General features: G+C 40.8%; 2 protein-coding genes across 3 annotated transcripts; one reads left to right on the top strand and one right to left on the bottom strand.

Moving 5' to 3' along the window:
- The first annotated feature begins 709 nt into the window (after positions 1 to 709).
- Positions 710 to 9,131, top strand: gdi1 (GDP dissociation inhibitor 1). Its single transcript, XM_082518344.1, has 11 exons — positions 710 to 1,013; positions 1,978 to 2,085; positions 2,264 to 2,363; positions 3,126 to 3,260; positions 3,346 to 3,544; positions 3,724 to 3,855; positions 3,958 to 4,057; positions 4,203 to 4,374; positions 5,027 to 5,171; positions 5,295 to 5,349; positions 6,337 to 9,131. Exons 1-11 carry the CDS (start codon positions 969 to 971, stop codon positions 6,487 to 6,489), a joined length of 1,344 nt encoding a protein of 447 aa, XP_082374470.1. The 5' UTR covers positions 710 to 968; the 3' UTR covers positions 6,490 to 9,131.
- Positions 9,132 to 9,240: 109 nt separating this feature from the next.
- Positions 9,241 to 20,100, bottom strand: itih6 (inter-alpha-trypsin inhibitor heavy chain family member 6). 2 transcript variants are annotated; one of them, XM_082518342.1, is made up of 17 exons: positions 19,926 to 20,100; positions 19,183 to 19,218; positions 18,312 to 18,466; positions 16,494 to 16,604; positions 16,091 to 16,341; positions 15,702 to 15,871; positions 15,486 to 15,602; positions 15,188 to 15,359; positions 13,497 to 15,065; positions 13,319 to 13,351; positions 12,077 to 12,094; positions 11,918 to 11,965; positions 11,807 to 11,827; positions 11,625 to 11,720; positions 11,421 to 11,534; positions 10,956 to 11,339; positions 9,241 to 9,972 (listed from the first exon to the last, which is right to left on the bottom strand). In XM_082518342.1, exons 1-17 carry the CDS (start codon positions 20,043 to 20,045, stop codon positions 9,710 to 9,712), a joined length of 3,678 nt encoding a protein of 1,225 aa, XP_082374468.1. In that variant the 5' UTR covers positions 20,046 to 20,100; the 3' UTR covers positions 9,241 to 9,709. The 2 variants fall into 2 exon arrangements, with proteins under 2 accessions (XP_082374468.1, XP_082374469.1); XM_082518343.1 differs by having other exon boundaries at positions 11,625 to 11,669.
- Positions 20,101 to 20,172: the final 72 nt, after the last annotated feature.

Here is a 20,172-nt window from a genome sequence, read left to right as displayed (position 1 = left end):
TATTAATCATTCAGTGATCATGACTGCATAATTAACTCTGTATAACAAATACTTTTACTTTAGCTACTTGGGACTGTAGGTAGCGTTTCACAGCCAAAACAGACTACTTAAATAGGAATGTGACATTTACTTAAAAAAGAGGCCTAAATGCTTGTTTAGCCACTTTGCAGAAAGGTTATCCAAATCTTTTGCAGCACTGCTTTTCTTGTAACACCGTCTTTATTGGGAGACAGGGCTGCAGAAAAGACACTTTTCTTTAATAATATTTAAATCCGATCAAACATTACGACCCCCTGCCATACTCCTGGTCCCCCACCCCACACCCCTGTACCACCCCGTTAAAAAGAAAGAAAGAAGAAAAGCTTGGAAACACCCCTGCTGTAAAGGCCTAGTGCGTGCGCTCAGTCAGTGAAAGCAACTCCCATCCACACAGCTGTAGCAGCGGAAGGATATCGCTGCCTTCATCCACGCAACGCTGCGCCTACAACTGGGAAGGAAAGATAGAATAAGAAATTAGAGAACACAAACATTGTGGTTTCAAAATGGCCAAAAACAAAAGCCAAACTCCACAACAGCACAGCCCGTGTGCAAAATAAACAATCGCCAAAGCCGGCTCAAAGCGGCGTCTCTCGCTTTGCAGCTTGAGTCCATTGTGTGGCAGGATGGGAAATAGGGAAGGAGGATGCGCACTATTTGCCGACGCGCAGTGACATTGTTCTAGACTGCTCCACGATCAGGGCCATCTTTGGTCGTCCTCGCCGGTGACAGTGTGGACTGTGTATTCCATTGGCCATTTATACCCAATGATTAATAAATAATATTTTACTTTGAAGAGCAATTTAAAGGACCTGTGCAGAGACAGTGAGAGACAGTTACCCGGTTTGTGGACTAACCAATTTTATTTGCTTTCAATACCCTTCATTTCTCAAGGCAAAAAGAGGGCGAGACGGGAGAGGCGGTGAGACAACATGGATGAGGAATATGATGTGATCGTTTTGGGCACCGGACTCACAGTGAGTAGTCAAGCTTCGTTTTGTCTGCACAGAAACACACCGAATTGATTCTGTCAGCTTCCCAAAGGATGGTTTTAGCCAGACCAGAGGCCCGATATCCTCTATCCTAGCCAAAGAGTGGAAGCCCCTTGCTTCCCGGCGTGCGTGTCACATTAGAAATTTATCACAAGAGATGCGCTTTGGAAATAAACCGCACCAGCTGATCTGCTTGTACACGACGAGAAGAAAATAGTTCCTCGACCGGGAGTTGTTTGCTTTCCAGAGTCACAGCCGGCTCAGTGTTGTGTTACACCCAGCAGCATCTTTTAGGCGTAACCCTACAGTGTGTCATGGTCCTCTTTGCATAGGCAGGCCTCCATCCTGAGGTTGGCGCAGGCCTGAGCTCCGGTTTATTAAATGACAGAGCTTTTCACTGCTGCCACTATCGCCGCACTTTCCTTTCACTCATCACACCCTCTGCGGCAGAAGTGCGCTTTCTGTGCTATTCTCCCAGCTCTTTGCAGACACGGAAGCGGATATTCTGGTAGTTTTATAAATGGAATCAAATACAACGATGCATATCCACACAATTTTTCTTTTTTATGTAATACATTTTTAATTACATTATTGTTATTATTATTATTAGTATTAGTATTATTATTATCGTAGCTACGTTGTTAAGACGATGCAATCACGCATGCGTACATCTTTTCCACTGTCCCCCGCATCCTTCTGTCAGAACCTCCTTACTTCAGTGTCTAAACTAAGCAGCGTGCCTATCTCTAATCATATGCTAAGGTCTAGACCAAAATACTAGAAACATTTCTCATCTTGACAACTTAAACTACACCCCTCAATGAATGATTCAACACATCTCTAAAACACTGGAGCCTTGACAGGAGAAGGATTTATTATAGGGCTGTTTTATACCTAAGAGTTATTGATGTGATTGATGTGTTGGATAAATAAATCCGTTTTCGTGCAGGAATGCATTCTGTCTGGGATCATGTCCGTGAATGGCAAGAAGGTTCTGCACATGGACCGAAACCCCTACTACGGTGGGGAGAGCTCTTCCATTACCCCCCTGGAGGAGGTAAGGACTTCTGGGATCTATAAAACCAATCAATAAACTTTTAATGTTTCTCAGTATATCTCATTTTACTTCAAGTCCCATCTGTCACCCTTTTACTGTCTTCATTTGCTAACTGCTTTATTATCTGTAAAGCCTCAGATTCGATGGGCCTCACAGGCTTTCCTTTCCTTTTCCACAGCTGTACAAGCGCTTCAGTCTGCCAGATACCCCACCTGAGTCAATGGGCAGAGGACGTGACTGGAACGTTGACCTCATACCCAAGTTTCTCATGGCCAACGGTTAGAATCCTGTTGCTAATTATATAAAGAAATGCCATAAAAGTTAGCACGTGATAAGTACACAAGAGCCAAAGGGCTTTTCAGACTATTCAACAGGGTAATTCTGGAGCTTAATACTGTGACTGCAAAATGCTTTAATTCTTCAAGGTTGGTCACACACTAACTGCTTGTTTAGGTGACTCTGGAGACCTGGCAATGTAACCTATTTAAGTGGCCAACACCTTTGCCAGCATTAATGCTTGTGGGTGGTGTTTTACCATGTCCTGGTGTTTTATAAGCAGTGCCATTCGTGACAGGAACAAATAAAATGCTGGGACTTTTTTCTCTCCTGGCCTTTAATCTTTGTTCCAATCAGTATTTTTTCAGAGGCCATCATATTTGTCCATGAAGTTTTTCCACTTTTTTGTGCATTTCCTCATATTTTTTCTAGTAATTTTCAAAATCCCCCACCAGGAATCTGATGACATTTCTGAGTTCTTACATTAAGACGGTGGCTGTTGTCCTCTTAGTGATCCATTCAAAAACTAGGGTAAAAAAGTAGCTGGAAATGCATAGGAGGAATCGACCAGACTAAGCAGGCGAAATACAATAGCTGTGGGATTTGTTAACGCGACATATAGTTATATTTCCTGTGAGGTGCGCGTCATGTTACAGCATGTTATGTTGTAGGCTTTCAAGGGATTTGTGGTTATGTTGTATATGTAGTGTGGATTTAACACAGAGCCTGTAAGATGTTGCGTGTGTTTGCCTCCCTGATTGCAGGTCAGCTTGTAAAGATGCTGCTATACACAGAAGTGACACGGTATCTGGACTTTAAAGTAGTGGAAGGCAGCTTTGTCTACAAAGGAGGAAAGATCTACAAGGTGCCATCAACTGAGACTGAGGCACTAGCTTCAAGTAAGTCACCTGAATGTTGTCTCATTACGTTTTGCACGCGATGACGTCGACAGTAGAGTGCTGAAACCTCGGTTTGAATTCACAGATCTGATGGGAATGTTTGAAAAGAGGAGGTTTCGAAAGTTTTTAGTCTTTGTGGCCAATTTTGATGAGAATGACCCCAAGACCTTTGAGGGCGTGGACCCTAAAACCACAATGATGAGGGACGTTTACAAGAAGTTTGACCTCGGTCAGGATGTCATTGACTTCACTGGCCACGCCCTGGCCCTCTACAGGACAGATGAGTAAGAACAACATCACCCATCATCAACCGTTTAATTGTTTATTTCTGCTTAATGTCACAGTTGCATGCTTTCAAATATGAGTCACAGATGTTCTTATCGGGGAATACCAAGGGTTTATTGTTATTATGTGCTTAAACAGATACCAATGGGGTTCTCACATTGCTTTTGCTCCACTTCAGCTATCTTGATGTTCCTTGTTTGGAGACGATCAACCGTATCAAACTCTACAGTGAATCACTGGCACGGTATGGCAAGAGCCCTTATCTCTACCCCCTCTATGGTCTGGGAGAACTGCCACAGGGCTTTGCCAGGTATTTTAACTTAAATTAAACTTCTGATATTTATGATGGAGTCTGTCATAACTATATAAACCACTCCTCGAGTTAACGGATCATACTCGTTTGTAATCTTAGGTTGAGTGCAATCTATGGAGGAACCTACATGCTGAACAAACCTGTGGATGAGATCGTGATGGAAGGTGGTAAAGTGATTGGAGTAAAGTCTGAGGGCGAGGTAAAGCAGATTCTGCCTTATTGTCCACAGCTACACAAGTTTAACAGTATCATTACAAATTTTAAAGTGGTTACGCCTAAGGTTTATTCAGCCAAATGCACTTAGCCAGCAGACTGACATCATTACTGTCTCGTTCCCACTGCAGGTGGCTCGTTGTAAGCAGCTCATTTGCGACCCTAGTTACATCCCAGACCGTGTCCGTAAAGCGGGTCAGGTGATCCGTGTGATCTGCATCCTCAGCCATCCCATCAAAAACACTAATGATGCCAACTCCTGTCAGATCATCATTCCTCAGAATCAGGTTAATCGCAACTCAGGTGAGCAATATTTTCTATATTCAATATTTCTGCTTTTTATTCTTCAAAGAAATGGTGCAGATTTAGTCCCCTACAGATTAAATTTAGATTATTTTTTAACATCCCTAATCAATAAACATCAGACTCCATGTTAAATGTGACAAACTAGAAGTGATGAGCTCTGCAGTTGCCCTTAGCTCCACGGTGCCTTTTAGCACCTTTCTGCTAATTGTTTCAGTTGTACTGTTTTGATTTACTATCACTGTTACTCACCTGATTTAAACAGTAAAGTTGGAAAAAATAAAAGAAGGAAGGAAAATAAGCACTATAGACAACTTGCTTGACAACAAGAAGAAGAAAGACAATTTAAAAAAGTAACTTGTGCATATACTGGAGCAACCCTGAGATTTTTTTTTTGTTAAAAAGTTATGGAAACAAAAGCAAAGCTAAAGGAAATGAGATATGAGACACACAGCAGGTGGCTAGAAACATGACTCCAGATGAATGCTTATATAAACAGGCAACTGTTTACTCAACTGGGACGATAACGTGTCAGTGTGTATACAGCTCGTTCCTGCTGCCTCCAAGTGGACAAAAACGTCAATTAATCCAGCTTGAAGTTAACTCTTGATTTAACCATCTCTTCCTGTTAACTCCTTTGTCTGTTCTTTAGACATCTATGTGTGCATGATCTCCTATGCTCACAACGTGGCGGCCCAGGGGAAGTACATCGCTATTGTCAGCACCACAGTGGAAACCAGTGAACCTGAGAATGAAATTGAGCCAGCTCTGGAGCTGCTGGAGCCCATCGACCAAAAGTGAGTCCCACATTTTACTTCTTGCTTATTCAAATTCATGTATGTTTTTAGTTACATGAGGGGGGTGGGGGGGGGGGGGGGGTGCATATATAACTGGGATAAATCACATTTTTTTCCCCACAGGTTTGTGGCTATTAGCGACCTTTATGAGCCCACAGATGATGGTACTGAGAGCCAGGTGAGACATTTTTTCCAAGGGTAACATCCAGAAAAAATATTGTATTTTACAATATAACAAATTAATATGCTGCCACAACTAATACGGCTGAGTTGAAGGGTCAGTTGACCAGTTTGTTGCAAAGAAATGTTGTACTAGATAGGTAATTATCATTCTATCATAGACTGTCCATAGAAGATGGCTGTAGTGATGATCTAGTGATGTCACTTGTATCGTGATCTCCTTTTTGGAAGCTTCAATTTTATGGGCAACAGCTGGCCCGCTTGGTTATTTTGGACCCATAAATGGGTTGCTAACCAAACTTGGGTTAACAAGTTTGGTTAGCAAGAGGCACCCATAAACTATGAGTACATAAAATAGATGCAGACACCTGCTAATTAGTGCTAAGTTCCATACAGAATGATAGAATTCACTCACCAAATGCATAGCGCTTTTAATACAGTTAAATGCAAGATATTTGACAGTTAATTGTTTTTAAAATAGCCCAAAAGACCTTAAATAAAGCCCAGATTTGTTTTTGCTCTAAAATGTTAGAATAGGAGGCTGTGGGGATTGACTCACTTTTGAAGCCAGCTTGTATGTGCATGTGAGGCGTTTAGGTGCCAGCTTGAAATTTTAGCTGCAAGCATCAGACTGCTCTAAACAATCAGATTCAGAGTTTTTTTCCCCTCTTGCCTCTGTATAATGTTACTATGAGTGGATATCCCTAATATGTTCATATTAGACACAGAGCTGTGTTGTGTTTAAACCCTCTGTTTTCAGTCATTTACAAAGCTTTGTTAGGAGATGGGAGATAGATCTGCTTGTTTCAAACAGATAAACTGTGCAGGTGCACAGAGGCCTGGTATGACAATAAATAAGGATCATGCAAAGCTACTTTTGTATATTTTTGAATAAAAATGTGAAGCTGGAAATGAGCACTGCAGCCTCACAGACCTGCTAGCAATGCTGTAAAATCTAACTCTTGTTATTGAACTCTTTCCTCAGATCTTCGCATCAAGGTCCTACGATGCCACCACTCACTTCGAGACCACTTGCAATGACATCAAGGACATCTACAAACGTACGACCGGGAGCGACTTTGACTTTGAAAACATGAAACGCAAACAGAACGATGTGTTTGGGGAGGATGAGCAGTGAGCTAGAGAGGGGGGCTTCTGAGAGAGGGCAAGGCTGGGAAAGGAGGTGGATGCAAAATTGGAGGCAACGGGGCTTTCAGTAGAGGGCCGGGGCTGCCTAAACAGTGCTTTAAAAGCAAAATGGGTAAAATGTGAGAGTGATGGAGAGGGTGTGCGTCTGAGCCTCTGAGCCCGTCTTCAGCCGTTTGCCTCCACCTCCTCGCGTCGCTCTCTCTCGCCCTCTCTTGGCACGCATTCAGACACATAAATGCTCACAGACACACACATACACGCTTTTCAAATGCTCACATTCCCTTTCTCTGTCACTGAAAAGCAGGGTTGATATGGTTTTTCATTCCATTGTAGAATTTACAGTATAATCATGTCTTAACTATTATCATTAGAGGTGAATTTATTACTTGTTGTTGGCAATTTCCAAAGCATTTCATTCCTCCTGTAACATCGTTCTCCTCATATCAGAGGTTGGGTCGATGGAAGGTTGATGGCACCGAGAGGTCTCAACAGATAGCTCTGACATGAGAGATGTGTAACGGCTTAGTGTAGAATCCTCTGGAAGGGTCACCTCCAGTGGACGTGCATGCATCTTTTACACACAGTAGTATTGTACATAGATTCAAATGACACTGCGGTATGAAGGCTGGACCATTCCACGCATCACTCCTGTCAACCCTGCTTTCACTTTTCTCTTACTTGGTCTTTTACCTGTGTTTCTTCAATAGATGCCGCTCATTTTGGCAAAATCTGTTGGTCGGGCAAAAACAGAAAAAAAACAAAACAAAAAAATGTGATGAAAAGTTACATATAAATGGGCTGTTCTGTCAGCTGATAGTGCTCACTTTGCAATGCTGTTGTGTTTCCTGTGCTAGCAGGCAAGCTAATCAGTGGCTACTAACTGTCAACCCTTCCCTCCTGAAAAAGAAAAACACAAAAAAAGTTTCTTTGTTTATCTCTGTTGTGTGATGTCACTTTTGAATTTGAATAGTTTACTTTCTAACATTTTAAATTATTGAAGAGTTTTATTTCTATATGCTTGGTGCACATTTCACTGGCTGAAGTTATGAAGTTTACAGAGCAGAGGATGAAACCGTGGTCTTCGAGTTGAACATTTACAAGAAAAAGGGAACATTGGGGCAAAAAGGCATGGTGAGGATTTGTCTTGTGTTAGGTGAGGGTTTCTGTGAAGAGATCTGGAAGATTTTTGAAATGGTGAAGGATAAGAATGTATGTGAGGAGATTGTTGTCTTGGCGAAGTTTCACTTGCGGGGGAAGAGAGTGAAGACTGAAATTTCGGCTCTCAGTGGAAGCACCAGATTGTGTCTTGGTTGTTTCAACCCTTGTGTTTGTCATTGAGATAAGTCATTACCCTTGGGATTAAAACTCAGAAAAAAATTGTAGTGTGACATAGAGGGAAAAGCAAGAAATTTTCAAAAGACTGTAGCATAGCATAAGTATGAAACCACAGTTCCAAGTGCCGCCCCATGAGAGTGAACCAAGATGCTTTTATTTGGTTGTAGCCTTAATTTTGGGTCTAATTCAAATGTTTGGACCCATTCAAAACATTGACTGCTTTGTTTTTACTAACATGTAGTGGGAGGCCAGTCTTGTGCCAAAACTGGTGATTCTGTTATTGGCAAAGCTCGCTGACATTAAAAGTTTGGTGGTGTATGTTGCTCTGCAGAGCTGGCTGAACACTATAGAGAGGATGCTGTTTCCTACCGAGTCAGAGGTGTTATTGTACACCTGAGACAGTTCCTCATATCTCTACAGTGCACACTCGCAGTCAGATTGATCTGTGGCTTGGCTCGTTATGGATCAAAACAAACACGAGATGCTACGATCCATTTTACTTTACTGAAAACTGAAGCGGTTCCATTTCACTTTATCCACCGCGACCAACCCCTTGACAACTCTAAACAAAGTTATCGCATCTGGGGTGTTGACGTGTCTTATCTTTGAGCTCTATTTATTTGAATTTCGCTGACGTATCGTGGAAGGGTTTACGTCAAATGCTGAATATGCTATGCTAATAGTTTACGTTCTGATGATAAAATGGATTTAAAACGTTATGCACACCGATTTCTTTTGTTTGTTTATTTGCTGTGTCATGTGTTATGTTTACCTAATTTAGTGATCATTCCAGTGTTGCATCAGGATTTAATGATTTTTAGCATTCCTAAGAAACAGGTTTTGATGGAGGGACAACAGCAGCAGTCAGTCATAGATCTGGAGTCAAAATCGATACAGCTGTGTGTTCGCACTGTGCGTCATTTAACATTGTGTGTGCTCTTCATCCTGGAAACACATTATCTGGTGATAACTGGAATACTGTTTACTTCTTGAACATAGATATATCTGAAGCCCCCCCACCCACCCTTCCTCAGCATCAGATACTATCCTCTTTTTTATTTATTGAAAACAAAAGCCTCATGTGTGGTTGTACTGTTTAGTATGGCCTTTGAAAACCACTATTGACAAATATCCCTTGAAATTGACAAAAGAAATAGACTGAGTAGTAGAAAACTTACTGTCCTTGTTTGATCACTAGTATGTGAACAATGCCTAATGTCTTGTGTAACAAATAAAATGAATTAAACTATGAATGAAATGACAGAAAAATAAAAAGCACATGGCAAACCTGGAAAAGGCTGATTTGTGTTGCTTATTAAAGATGCAATGCTGACACGGGAAGTTTATCTATACACAAATACATACATTAATGTTTTATATACACTTGTACTAAAAATACAACTTATTGAATTACACTATGATTACAAGTAATTCTGAAAGATAGCTTTTGACTATCAAAAATTCAATCATAAAATATAAGAATAATCTGATAAACAACTTGTAAACAGGGTTGTTTTGCAAGACATTTTGGAGCATGCGCAAACTGCTGCAGCAACCATTGGATATTTTGTAGTTGCCATGCGACCAGGAGTACATTGCGTCTCTGTCATAGATACGAAGCTTGAATCTGGTTCAAATTCAGTGGTGGAGATGGAACAAGGGCACCATTCAATCCTTTGCTGTATTTACTTCTTTACAGGAAACTTTTCTTTGCAGTCTGTAATCTGTCCCACCCTTCCAGAAAGCCATTCAGGCAACTAACCCAGTTGGATCCCAGCTTTGGTTCATCCTTTTGTGATAACCTATCCACATTACCTGCTGTGACTTGAGCTGTGCAGCAAACAGACAACATGGTGGAAATGACTCGGCTAGAATTACACATGATTCACCACGTAGCTCTCATACGAATGACCCAGTAGTCTCTCTATCTCTGTCTTGGGCACCACCCAGCAGCTGCTTCGGTGGCGTTTTTGCACCGAGTCCTTCAGCGTCTTGTCTTGCAGGGTAACTGGCATTTGCTCTGATCCCCACCTCAGGATCCCTCTGGCCAGAATTTGTTCCTTCTTAACTCGATGAAGACCTTCATCCACGTAGTCTTTCACCACTGTTATATTAATGTCAGCGCGTTGAAACTGGCCTGCAGATGGATAAAGGACAGAAATGATGAGAAGTAACAACTTAAACTCACTTCCTGTATTCATCTATAAATTTGAGGTATCCGATTATTATTTTTTGACACTTGATTGAGTAAATAAGCACGTTTGATTGCTCTATTTATCATTTACATTTAACACTAAGATCATAGACTGTACATAAAAGATGGAAAGTGTCTTCGAGTCTAAAAAGTAAGGCCTTCTGTAGTGTGCTACATTCTACATTATTAATGATGCATCATACTTCAAAAAACTATGATGATGAAATGCTTTAAATGGTAAAATAGTCAAATAAAATAGTAAAAATGGTCAACAACAGGCTTCAAAGTAATGGTAATAGTGGCTACATAATCTTTTATATAGAGTCTATGATTAAGCAAAGAGACATACTAACCCCAAATCCCATTAGCTCCTTAGACTACCTTAACCTGGATGACTGAGAACCTACGCTGACACTTACGGTTGCGATGGGATTTAAACATTTGTAGCATTAGTTAGCTGATGTTTAGGTTGGCAATGGTAGAAATTAGAAAGGTTGTACATTAAACTGTTGACAGTGAGGTTTGCAGGTTTTTTTCTAGTAATCAGATCAGGAAGGAGATATTGATCCTGAATATTTTTGTTTATTTGCTATTTATTTTTTTATTACATTCAAGGGAACTATTGGCTGAGATGAAACATCTTCCAGAAAACTAAAGAAGTCCAGTTGTCTTCTTTTTTTAAGCTAGTAAGACTGAATACAACAACTCTCTTTCTATAACTGATATCACATCTAAAGAAATGAAAATTGAATGTCGTGGCCAGCTTTCTTTTAAACCACTGGGCACAGTAGCCAACAGTGTAGTATTTAAAATGGTTTTGTAAGTGGGAGCTTTTTATCTGCAATTAAGTATTTTAAGTGTTTTATGCCATATGTACCAAAACAAAACAACATATTCATTTTCAGTGGAAGCTTCAGTGTACGCACCCAGAAGGCCTTGGGTGGAGTCAGAAAGCCCTCGCCCATCTGTGATGTAAAAGCCCAGGTGAGCCAACTGCAGGTAGCTTGGATGTTTATAATGATGGAACAGGACCAGGAACTGCACGCCCTCTGCCAGCTCGATCCAGCAGCTCTGGTGGTTGTCCACAGTAACAGTCACGCCTTGCCTCGTCACTGATCCCTGCTGATTGATGGGAAGCGTATCCCGCCCTTCACCTTCCAAAACTACAGCGTCCAGCGTGAGTGTGATCATGATGTCACCAGAGTTGCCCGTGACCGCGGAGATTGTGAGCTGGTCAAAGTAGTTTCGCAAACGGTCTTCAACACCATCTTTGGAGGGAGCCCCCATTAGGTGGCCATCTACAATGATATCTTGAAGAGAAAGGAGACATATGTAGACGTTTAAACACCAAAATTACAGTGTCAGATTATAGATCTTATTGCTCTGCATACTTCTCTCTGGGTCTTCCAGCAGTCTGAGGACATCATTAGCCCTGCCATCTACTGTGAAACACAGGTTTTGGTGAAGCTTTGCTAGCTGGACCACAAAATGAGGATCTCCATCAACTGCAAAAGATAATATTTAGTATATACATTAACTACTGAAATTAGTTTAAGGGCCTACTAAAGAGAAAATAAATAAAATGTTGACTCAACCTGATGAGGAGAATCCCCTGATGGCTCCCATTTTGGGTTGAGGCTCTAAAAACACAAGACATTCAGCTAAAGGACAATCCTCCTCACTCCCAAGCACTGAAACCAATGACAGGACTGTATTGCAAGCAGCATCTTTACAGTTAATGACTTTATATGCAGCTTTTGCATTCTCAAATACTCACCAAAAGTGTCAGTAATATACCCTGAAAATAAGTCAGACATGTATTGTAAAGAAACATTTCAGGTCGTAAGTGAGGGTAGAGTATTGCTTCCAATATACATTGAAAACTTACAGTTATCTTGATCGTCATCGTAATCATATTCATAGGTTGCATCATAGTCTGAGAAATGGAAACAATGTATGAAAAGCAGGTTCACTTCACACTGCACTGCTCACCAAAGGAGCTGATTTTAGAAATAACAGAATATAATGATTTAATCATGATGCTTACCTTTCACCAGGTCAATATCTATTTAATAGAAAAGATGTGCAAATTATTACTGATTTATATTCTGATATATATAGTTGTCATGGTGTATTTTAACAGCTAGATAATGTTACTGAATCTAAGAACTGTGTACAGTATTTTAAAATGCAAATTTATCATTTTAAAATATATATAACACAATTTTGAAAAGCATTTGATTAATTTCCTCTTATGTTGTTTTTATAGTTTTATAGTTTAATTTTGTTTTATTTACTGTTATATTGTTTATATTTCCATTTCCTGTGTTGTAAAGCACTTTGTGATTTTTTATCTGTGAAAAGCGCTATATAAATAAATTTTACTTACTTACTTACAATTATAAAATATGTTGTTTTTGCTTCAACACTGAAAATAAAGCATTTCTTTAATTCTTTAAAGCGAACATTTCCACCAGAGAATAATTTCCCCTCCAATGTTGTCAGATGCTTTAATTTCCAGAGACAATTTTATGAAGGGGAACTATTATGCTCAATTATCACTTTCTATTTTTTTTCATCCTATTTGTCCATCCCTCCTTCTTTGTCTTTGGATGAACTCGGTCAAAGTGAGGCATTTTCTTATTTTTCAAAATTTCCTGCTTTCGATAATACAGGAAAAATGTACAACAACACAACAACATCAGCTGAGTTCTTCAGTGACCTGCAGTAAGCTGAGTTTCCTTTGCCATACTGAACCAGGAAATTGGTCCTGATATGAAATAAAGATACCCAAAGAGTGATCAGGATGTCCGCATTTAGCATATCTGACCACTACAGTATGTTCACTATGTACAAGAGTTTCATTTTGGTTTTTTTATTAAACTTGTCCATAATCTCGAGTGTGTCCTAACTTTTTAGTCCTGCCCACTTGCAGTGAACCCTTCTGTTTTTGAGGTGCTGCCAGTCAAGTTTTTTTTTTTTTTTTTGCCTTTAATTAAAGCGTGTATTAACAGATTTCAGATGGCAGATAAATTAAAGAGCTATGTCAAGGTCCAGTATAAGATGAACAGGAATTATTCTAAACTTAGACTTATGTTAACCTACTCTAGAATCCAAGAATAAAAGTACAGGGCACTACAATAGGTCCCCTTTAAGTAAATTCTATTCTTGTATATGATATAACTATTACTACTAGCTCCAGTATAAACAGGTACAAATCTATACAAATATATACAAATAGCGCTTTGACTAACAAAGCGTTTGTTATAGAGGGGAAATCCAGTTTTACCTCGTCTTTGAATTTGAATGGAAGAAGAGACATCTAGTGGAGAGACAATAAACAGTTCAATAAATGATAAACAAACAGTCTACTCCTCATCATCCACCTTATAACTCCCAGGTTGCAAAAAAAGCTTTGACTGTGAATTAAGCTCAGCACACAACAGATGAGACGAGGTGTAACCTACCCAGAAGCTGTGCTGCCTCCCACAGTTGTTCCCCATCTGTTACGCCAGGCATGGGAGCAAAGGTAGCTGACACTAGGGTGGCAATCCTCAGGTCTGTGTCAACATTTGATTTTGTGTTGTTGTTTTCCACTGCTGGAGCTGGAGCTGGAGTGGTTAGTGTAGATGACAAGTGAGTGAGGGAAGGAGTGCTTTCGGACAGGTGAGCATATGGAGCAGACGATGTGCTGTTCTCTGCTCTTAGAGTCACTTTGACAGGAGGGAGAGCTGTCCGTGCTGTACTGGGTAGGGGGGCAGGGTTAGTTCTGACTGAACTTAGTGGTGGTGAGAGACTGGTGGTGAATGTCAGCATAGGGGTGGTTGTGGGAGTATTTGGTTTCTTGGCATTGGGCAGGGGAGTGGAGACCTTTCCAGGTGCAGGAGGTGGTGCTGTTTTTAAAATCTTTAGCAGAGAAGTGGGTATCTTTCCAGCTGGAGGAGGAGGAGACGTTTTCAGGCCATTATGGGAAGGAGTGAGCTTTTTAGCAGAGAATGGTGCAGGGGCTGTTTTCATAGAGCTCGGACTTGAGGTTGTAGCTGCTTTTTTGGATGATGTAACCACTGATGTTTTGGGGGGTTTTAGGGTATTTGGAGGTGACTTAGGCAGGCCTGGATTTAACTTCTTATGCTTAAGGTTAGGTGGTGAGCCGGACTTCTTTGCTACACCAGCAGCTGACATTTTGGTTGTAGCTGTAGTTGTTGCTGTTGTGGTTATAGTGGCAGCTGTGGTGGGTTCTGGAGTGGTTGGACTTTGAGTTGCTTCATCTTCATCTGGCTTAACTACAACTAAAGAAGTGACTGGTGTAACAAAGTTATATTTGAGGGAGAGGTTGGTTGCTTTATCTGTTAGCAACTTTTGAGTTGCAGGATCAGTAGAATTCAGTTTAGCCAGTAGAAGCTCTTTGATAGTGAAATATGCCCAGAGGCGATGAACAAAGCTGGATATCCCTTCTAAATCTCCCGAACACTCAAGTGAATCTGTTGTCCCATTTTCTTGGGAAATAAACACGTCGTTCTCCAGCTTCATTTGCTGCTTTGAATCTATAGCTGAGACTAGCACCTTTAAATCTTTGACCCCGGTCTTAACTCTCCCAGTCACAACCAACTCAGATCCTTGGAAGTAGTTTGGAAAAAGGGAGCGGGTGACATCAAATGCTTGATCATCCAGATAAGACAGCTGTATATCTGATAACAAAGGGCTAGCTACTTCATCATAGAAGTCCTTAAGCTGCAAGGCTGCATCTGCATCTTCATACACCATCCGGGCTACACCTCGGTTTTCCAGAGCCAGGCGTTTGAGAAGCAGGAAGTCTGCATCATCTCCAAAGGCAAGGCCAAACAGAGAGGCCGAGCCCAAAGCCTTCTTGGCATTACTGAGGATAGTCTCACTGGATGTGACTCCAATGGTTGCTTCCCCATCAGTGAGGAAAATCACCAGAGGAACACGATGAGATGAGGTGCGTCTGGAAGGGCCAGAGGATGGAGGATTGACAAGCTGGGCAGCTGAGAGCAGAGCTGCATTAATATTGGTCCCTGACACAAAGGAGTGGAAAAAGGAGAGAATTAGTTGAAGGCACAAGTTTAACAATCAGCTGATGCAATGATTCAAATTGTGTACAGTGCAGCAGTTCAGTCAGTATCAGTTTTGGACTCACATCCTTCTGCTATAATCCTCTTCACAAACTCTTTGGCTTCCCATACATTCTGCCGAGTTGCCCGCACTGTTTTGCCTTTTTTCCAAGTGTGAACCTTGTCCGAGAAGGTGATGATGTTGAAGTGGTCTCCCTCTCTAAGGTCCCCAAGGATGGTGCTCATAGCTTGCTTTGTCTACTGACAGAAATTCTTGGAATTATTTACAGAAAACCGACATTGCTGTCATATGTGAGCAAGTTTCTTCATCTTAAGACACTTAATACAGGTCTAGCTATCCAAATGAGCCTTTGTCCACTTTACCTGCTTTATCTTATTGCCTATCATTGAGCTACTGACATCAATGACAAATATAACATCCTTAGGAACCACAGGAAGTCCCCTAGGTGCAAAGTAATGCACAAAGTAGCCATCATACACCTGACAGTGAGTGAGAAAAGAGATTGTTAAAAGCAACCTTTGCTTCTATCGGTATTACATGTTTATAGTGTGACAAAGTCAGGAATGAAAGGTGCTGACCTGAACATCACCTATGAGGTCTTTTAGATCCACATCATACTGGATGATGAAATCAGCATTAAGACCATTGGAAGAAATGCTCTTCTGTTGATTTAGAGTCGGAGTGTAGCGGACCCGAGCACACTCGGGACTCTGCTCGACATGAGTAGAGGCAGGGGCATCGGCATTAGCTGTGGGAAACATGCCATGAGGTTGGACTCAAAACCAATAGAAGAGAATTTACAAAATTTCCATCAAAGTAAGTAGACTTATTTGCATTTTTCTCACCAACCATTTAAGAATATACCATCCCTGTGTGGTATGAAATTACAGCCAGCAAAAACAAGACATTATGTTAAGTCAAATAATGCACATGTAAATATTCTGATGGCTAACCGTTCAGATTTTACCTTGAGCTGGGGTGTTGGTGACCGCTTGGCTTGTCCTAAGAGGAAGGACCTTAAGAAAACTGATGCCTGTCCTCTCTCTTATGCAGACATCTAATGTGAGGTTCTGGACAAGTTGACCGGGCCTCAGACCCAGAGTGAGCTCATAGCGGCCGAGCCGACGCTGTAACAGCTCCTCGTACGTCAGGAAGAAGGACACCCTAGCCCCTGATGGCACACTCACTGCAACACGAAACTTCTCAATTTCCCTCTCTCTGCAAAACCACAAATGTAACATTTGCAAAGTTGTATTTCTGTAAATATAGTATGATACTGCAAACATGAAAAAACTACCCCCCCAAAACAAAACATAATATTCTGCAGTTATCAAAGGTGGTAAAAAGTTCCAATTTTCCCTAAGACTGACTTGGTAGCGACAAGTCCTGCTGTTTTTCCTTGCTTCTTAGCTGTGTCGTACATTTTCCTGGCAGCAGCCCTTTCCTTCACCTGGGCCACATACACCTTGCCGCTGGAAGTGCTGATGGGAAAAGGAAAGAAGAAATACCTCTCTGTGTGACACACACGGGGATGTTAAACATGATTTGTTTTACTTTACACATCGTATTTCCACAGAAATTACAAAGCTGCCACACAAACTTGTATACATATCGAGTTCATACAACATGAAAAGGAGGTGAAGGTTATAAACAGGAAGAGTGGAAAAGAGTAATTTTCGTGTAAAAATAACAATAATGGAGCGAGAGAGCTCACAAGCTGATGATCCTCCAGGGGAGTGCCACTGTGTGCTACACCCAGCTAAATCCCAACCAAAACCAGCGCTCAAAAATGAGATTAAATTCACACAGTGCACTTTCTAGGCATCGTGACCACTGCTGGCACGTGACAAGGTGCTAAATTAAGGTCAGGTCCACAGAACAAATATATCCAAAGGGAAAAAAACATCAAGAGCTAACTAAAATAAACCCGCAGCCTTGAAGCGGGTCTTGTTTGAAAAGCAGAGCAGAATGGCATGAGAGAGCAGAGTGGAAAATGAAGGTGCTTATATTTATATGTGTGGCTGGCTGAGAGGGTGAAGGAACGGCTGTACGTCAGTGATCTACACATAGAGTTCTTAGTGTTGGAAGCCGAAATGCCAAAGAACTAACGCAATACATATACCACAACTTTTTTCCTCTGGGTATTTAGTGACATACAGGCAGTCTTATGAGTTCTGAATGTCTGTGTGAAAACATTTATGAATGTACGCAAGTCTGTGTGTGACAAGGAGTGAGAGAGAAATGTCAAGAATTATGGGTGCAAGAAGCTGTACGAGCTCCAAACTCACACATACTTAAAAAATTCAAGTCTAAATCCTCCTGTGTACACACACACACACACACACACACACACACACACACACACACACACACACACACACACACACACGCACACACACACACACACACGGACAGCTGATGTAAGTGTGTGTCTATGCAGCATATCTGAACTGGCAAGGTGCCTTAGTAAACTGTATGGGGGAGAAAGGGGAACTGGGCAAACTCCTATTAACTTTTGGACTTGGGTTTACAAAGCTTGGCATTCATGTACCCTCAGGTTCCTTCTCCTCCTGACCTGCTTCCGCTCCCAAATTCAACTCCAGGCTTGCTGTTTGGCCTGCAGTGTTGACTTATTTGTCTTGTTTATATTTAGCATTTTTAAAGGAGAGCGGTTTTGAAACCTCTCGGTCATAAAATTATGCATCTACTCCAGACCAGAATTCTAGTTTCCTAGAGCAAAAATGATCTACACGTACTAATTTCTACTAATTTGTCTCAAGTTTTACTTTATGATTCAGGCCACCAATGAAAACGATTACTTTTGTTCATTTCAATTTGCGTTATTTCTCAATTGTGAGATACTCTACATATTTATATTGATACTGCTTTTTTTCTATTATTTGTATCTTGTCTTCTCTCTATATAGCAGACAAAAAGCGTTTTTTTTCTTGTCCACTCTATAATGTGGGACTTAGTAGCTATGCATTATTATATTTTAATCAATATACAGTGAACACTACTGGAAGACAGTTATTCAAAAGAGTGAGACACAGATTGGGTGCTGTTTCAGGCTTTTAAAGTAAGAGCAAACAAGTAGAGAAGAAGAAAAGGAAACAGAAAGAACACAGGCACACTAACAAAGAAATGATACCATAGGTAGCAGACTTGATAATACTGGGCCGACTTACATGGTGAAGTTAGAGATGAAAGCAGAGGAGGGCAGGTCCACCTCAAAGGCAGCCTCCTTAGTTATTGGGAGCTGGTTCCACACTGAACTCTGGACTGTAGTAACAGCATAGCGGGACACCACTGAACACTTAACAAGGTAGTCTGTCACCTTCAGCTGGAGACATAAAAAATAAGTGAATAACTTAAAGGTTGGAGAAGAAAGCAGCAAACTGAAGGATTTACAGGAGATTCTCGTCACATAGGAGCAAAGCCCTGTTTTACTGTAAAAATACAAGACGTCAATCAAATCAACTGACTGCAAAAATAGAAATAAAAATAAATAAATTACAGTTTACTGTAGATTTGCCACCTGTATGAATCTTTCCCAGTTGCCACATGCATATGAACTTACTGTCAATGTGGTATCCTTGTTTTTCTTTTTTTTATATATTACTGATTCTCCTGCATCAAGCCAGTGAAACAACACAAAGCAGTTCCCTGCAGGGTGTCTGTGCCCTCCTGTTGTTTACTTAGGGACTGCTGGCGCCTACTGAGACCAATCTGGTTAATGCTGGCCACATTAGTGCAGGACAAGGCGACAGGCAGGGGGCAGAGACAGCCACATCAGGCTTCCACCTCAGCGGTATTTAGGAAAGCTGTGGTTTGCCCAAGAATTACTGTATGTTACCAGGGAACTGCTACAAGTAACCTGAAGGAAAAATCCCACAGTGGAGTTACTGAAGATATCCTGAGAGGCAGTGGTGGTTGACTGTGAAGCTTGTTGTTCAGTTCAGGTTGTGCAACCAACAGAACAGAATGAAATCTGCACAGCTGTTAGAGCCACAGAACAGCCATTACTTAGCACTATTACAAAAAAATGCACAGACTTACCACTGGTTTTGTTGGTTTGCTTTGACGTTTTGCTCTCTGGAAAAGAAACAAGGCACCACATAAAAAAAACAAAACAAACCACACTGGTATTTCAAGTGCATTTAGGAAATGGCACATTTTGTAAGTGTAACAAGAGATTCTTGGTTCAATAACTTGTCCAAAATGTCCCATTTTTGAATCAATCTGTACAATCTTCCTGTGTGAGGGTTGGGTCAAGATTGAGTGTCATAACAGTTTGAATCAAAGTCATTCATGAATGGAGGGGAAGTGGAACTGGAAATAAATGCTTTCACTGTATGCAGGCCCGGGCCAGGGTTGCACTGTTCGGTGTCCAATGTTAATTCAATACACTAGTCATTGCTGTGTCAATACATTACCAAATATCCTGTGTATTGGTGCGAAGTTAGCATAAACAAATAGTAAGTGTGGAAACCCCCTAAAGAGAAAGTTACGCAACATTAATTATACGGGTTACAGAAAAATAGGACTATATAATAAGATCTTTTTTGGTAATCTTATTATATAGTTCTCCATTGTGCAAACTTTCACTTTAGGAAATATAGCTTTAATAAATTTTAAATATTTCGCAAAGGGTTGACTGAGATTTACTGGATTTAGATGCATGTTTGTGCGTTTAAAATGCATTAAATATAAAGCTCTGCGTCATTAATATTGTCCTAATGCAATAGGGATGATATTTCAGAAAGCAGCATTAACTGTGTAATAAAAAACCAAAATCTTACCTGTAAATTAATATTCGTGCTAACTTTTGCGTCATAATCCTCTGATAATCCCTCTCGCATGTACAAAGTGAAGAAGACTAGAACACAGGGAACCTTTAAAAACATTTTGCCCTTAATCATTTGGACTTGGTGCTGAAAAATAAGGAAATCGTCCAGTGGTCTCACGCTGACTGAAGCAAGCAGAGCACACGCCTAATTTTTACACTTTTTGCAGTGGGCAGTCCACCCCCTCTCTCGCGTCACCTAA

Source organism: Aulonocara stuartgranti, assembly GCF_965226115.1.
Source record: "Aulonocara stuartgranti genome assembly, chromosome: 20".
NCBI classification, from domain to species: domain Eukaryota; kingdom Metazoa; phylum Chordata; class Actinopteri; order Cichliformes; family Cichlidae; genus Aulonocara; species Aulonocara stuartgranti.
The sequence above is the reverse complement of the archived record's forward strand: the minus strand, read 5'-3'. Positions and strand labels throughout refer to the sequence as shown.

Coding starts and splice junctions, on each gene's coding strand:
- gdi1 (XM_082518344.1), top strand. CDS start 969: ATGGATGAGGAATATGATGTGATCGTTTTGGGCACCGGACTCACA. Junction 2,086..2,263: donor CCATTACCCCCCTGGAGGAG/GTAAGGACTTCT, acceptor CCTTTTCCACAG/CTGTACAAGCGCTTCAGTCT. Junction 5,172..5,294: donor CTGGAGCCCATCGACCAAAA/GTGAGTCCCACA, acceptor TTTTCCCCACAG/GTTTGTGGCTATTAGCGACC.
- itih6 (XM_082518342.1), bottom strand. CDS start 20,045: ATGATTAAGGGCAAAATGTTTTTAAAGGTTCCCTGTGTTCTAGTCTTC. Junction 16,605..18,311: donor TTCATCTCTAACTTCACCAT/GTAAGTCGGCCC, acceptor TTTTCCCATCAG/CACTTCCAGCGGCAAGGTGT. Junction 16,342..16,493: donor GCAGGACTTGTCGCTACCAA/GTCAGTCTTAGG, acceptor GTGGTTTTGCAG/AGAGAGGGAAATTGAGAAGT.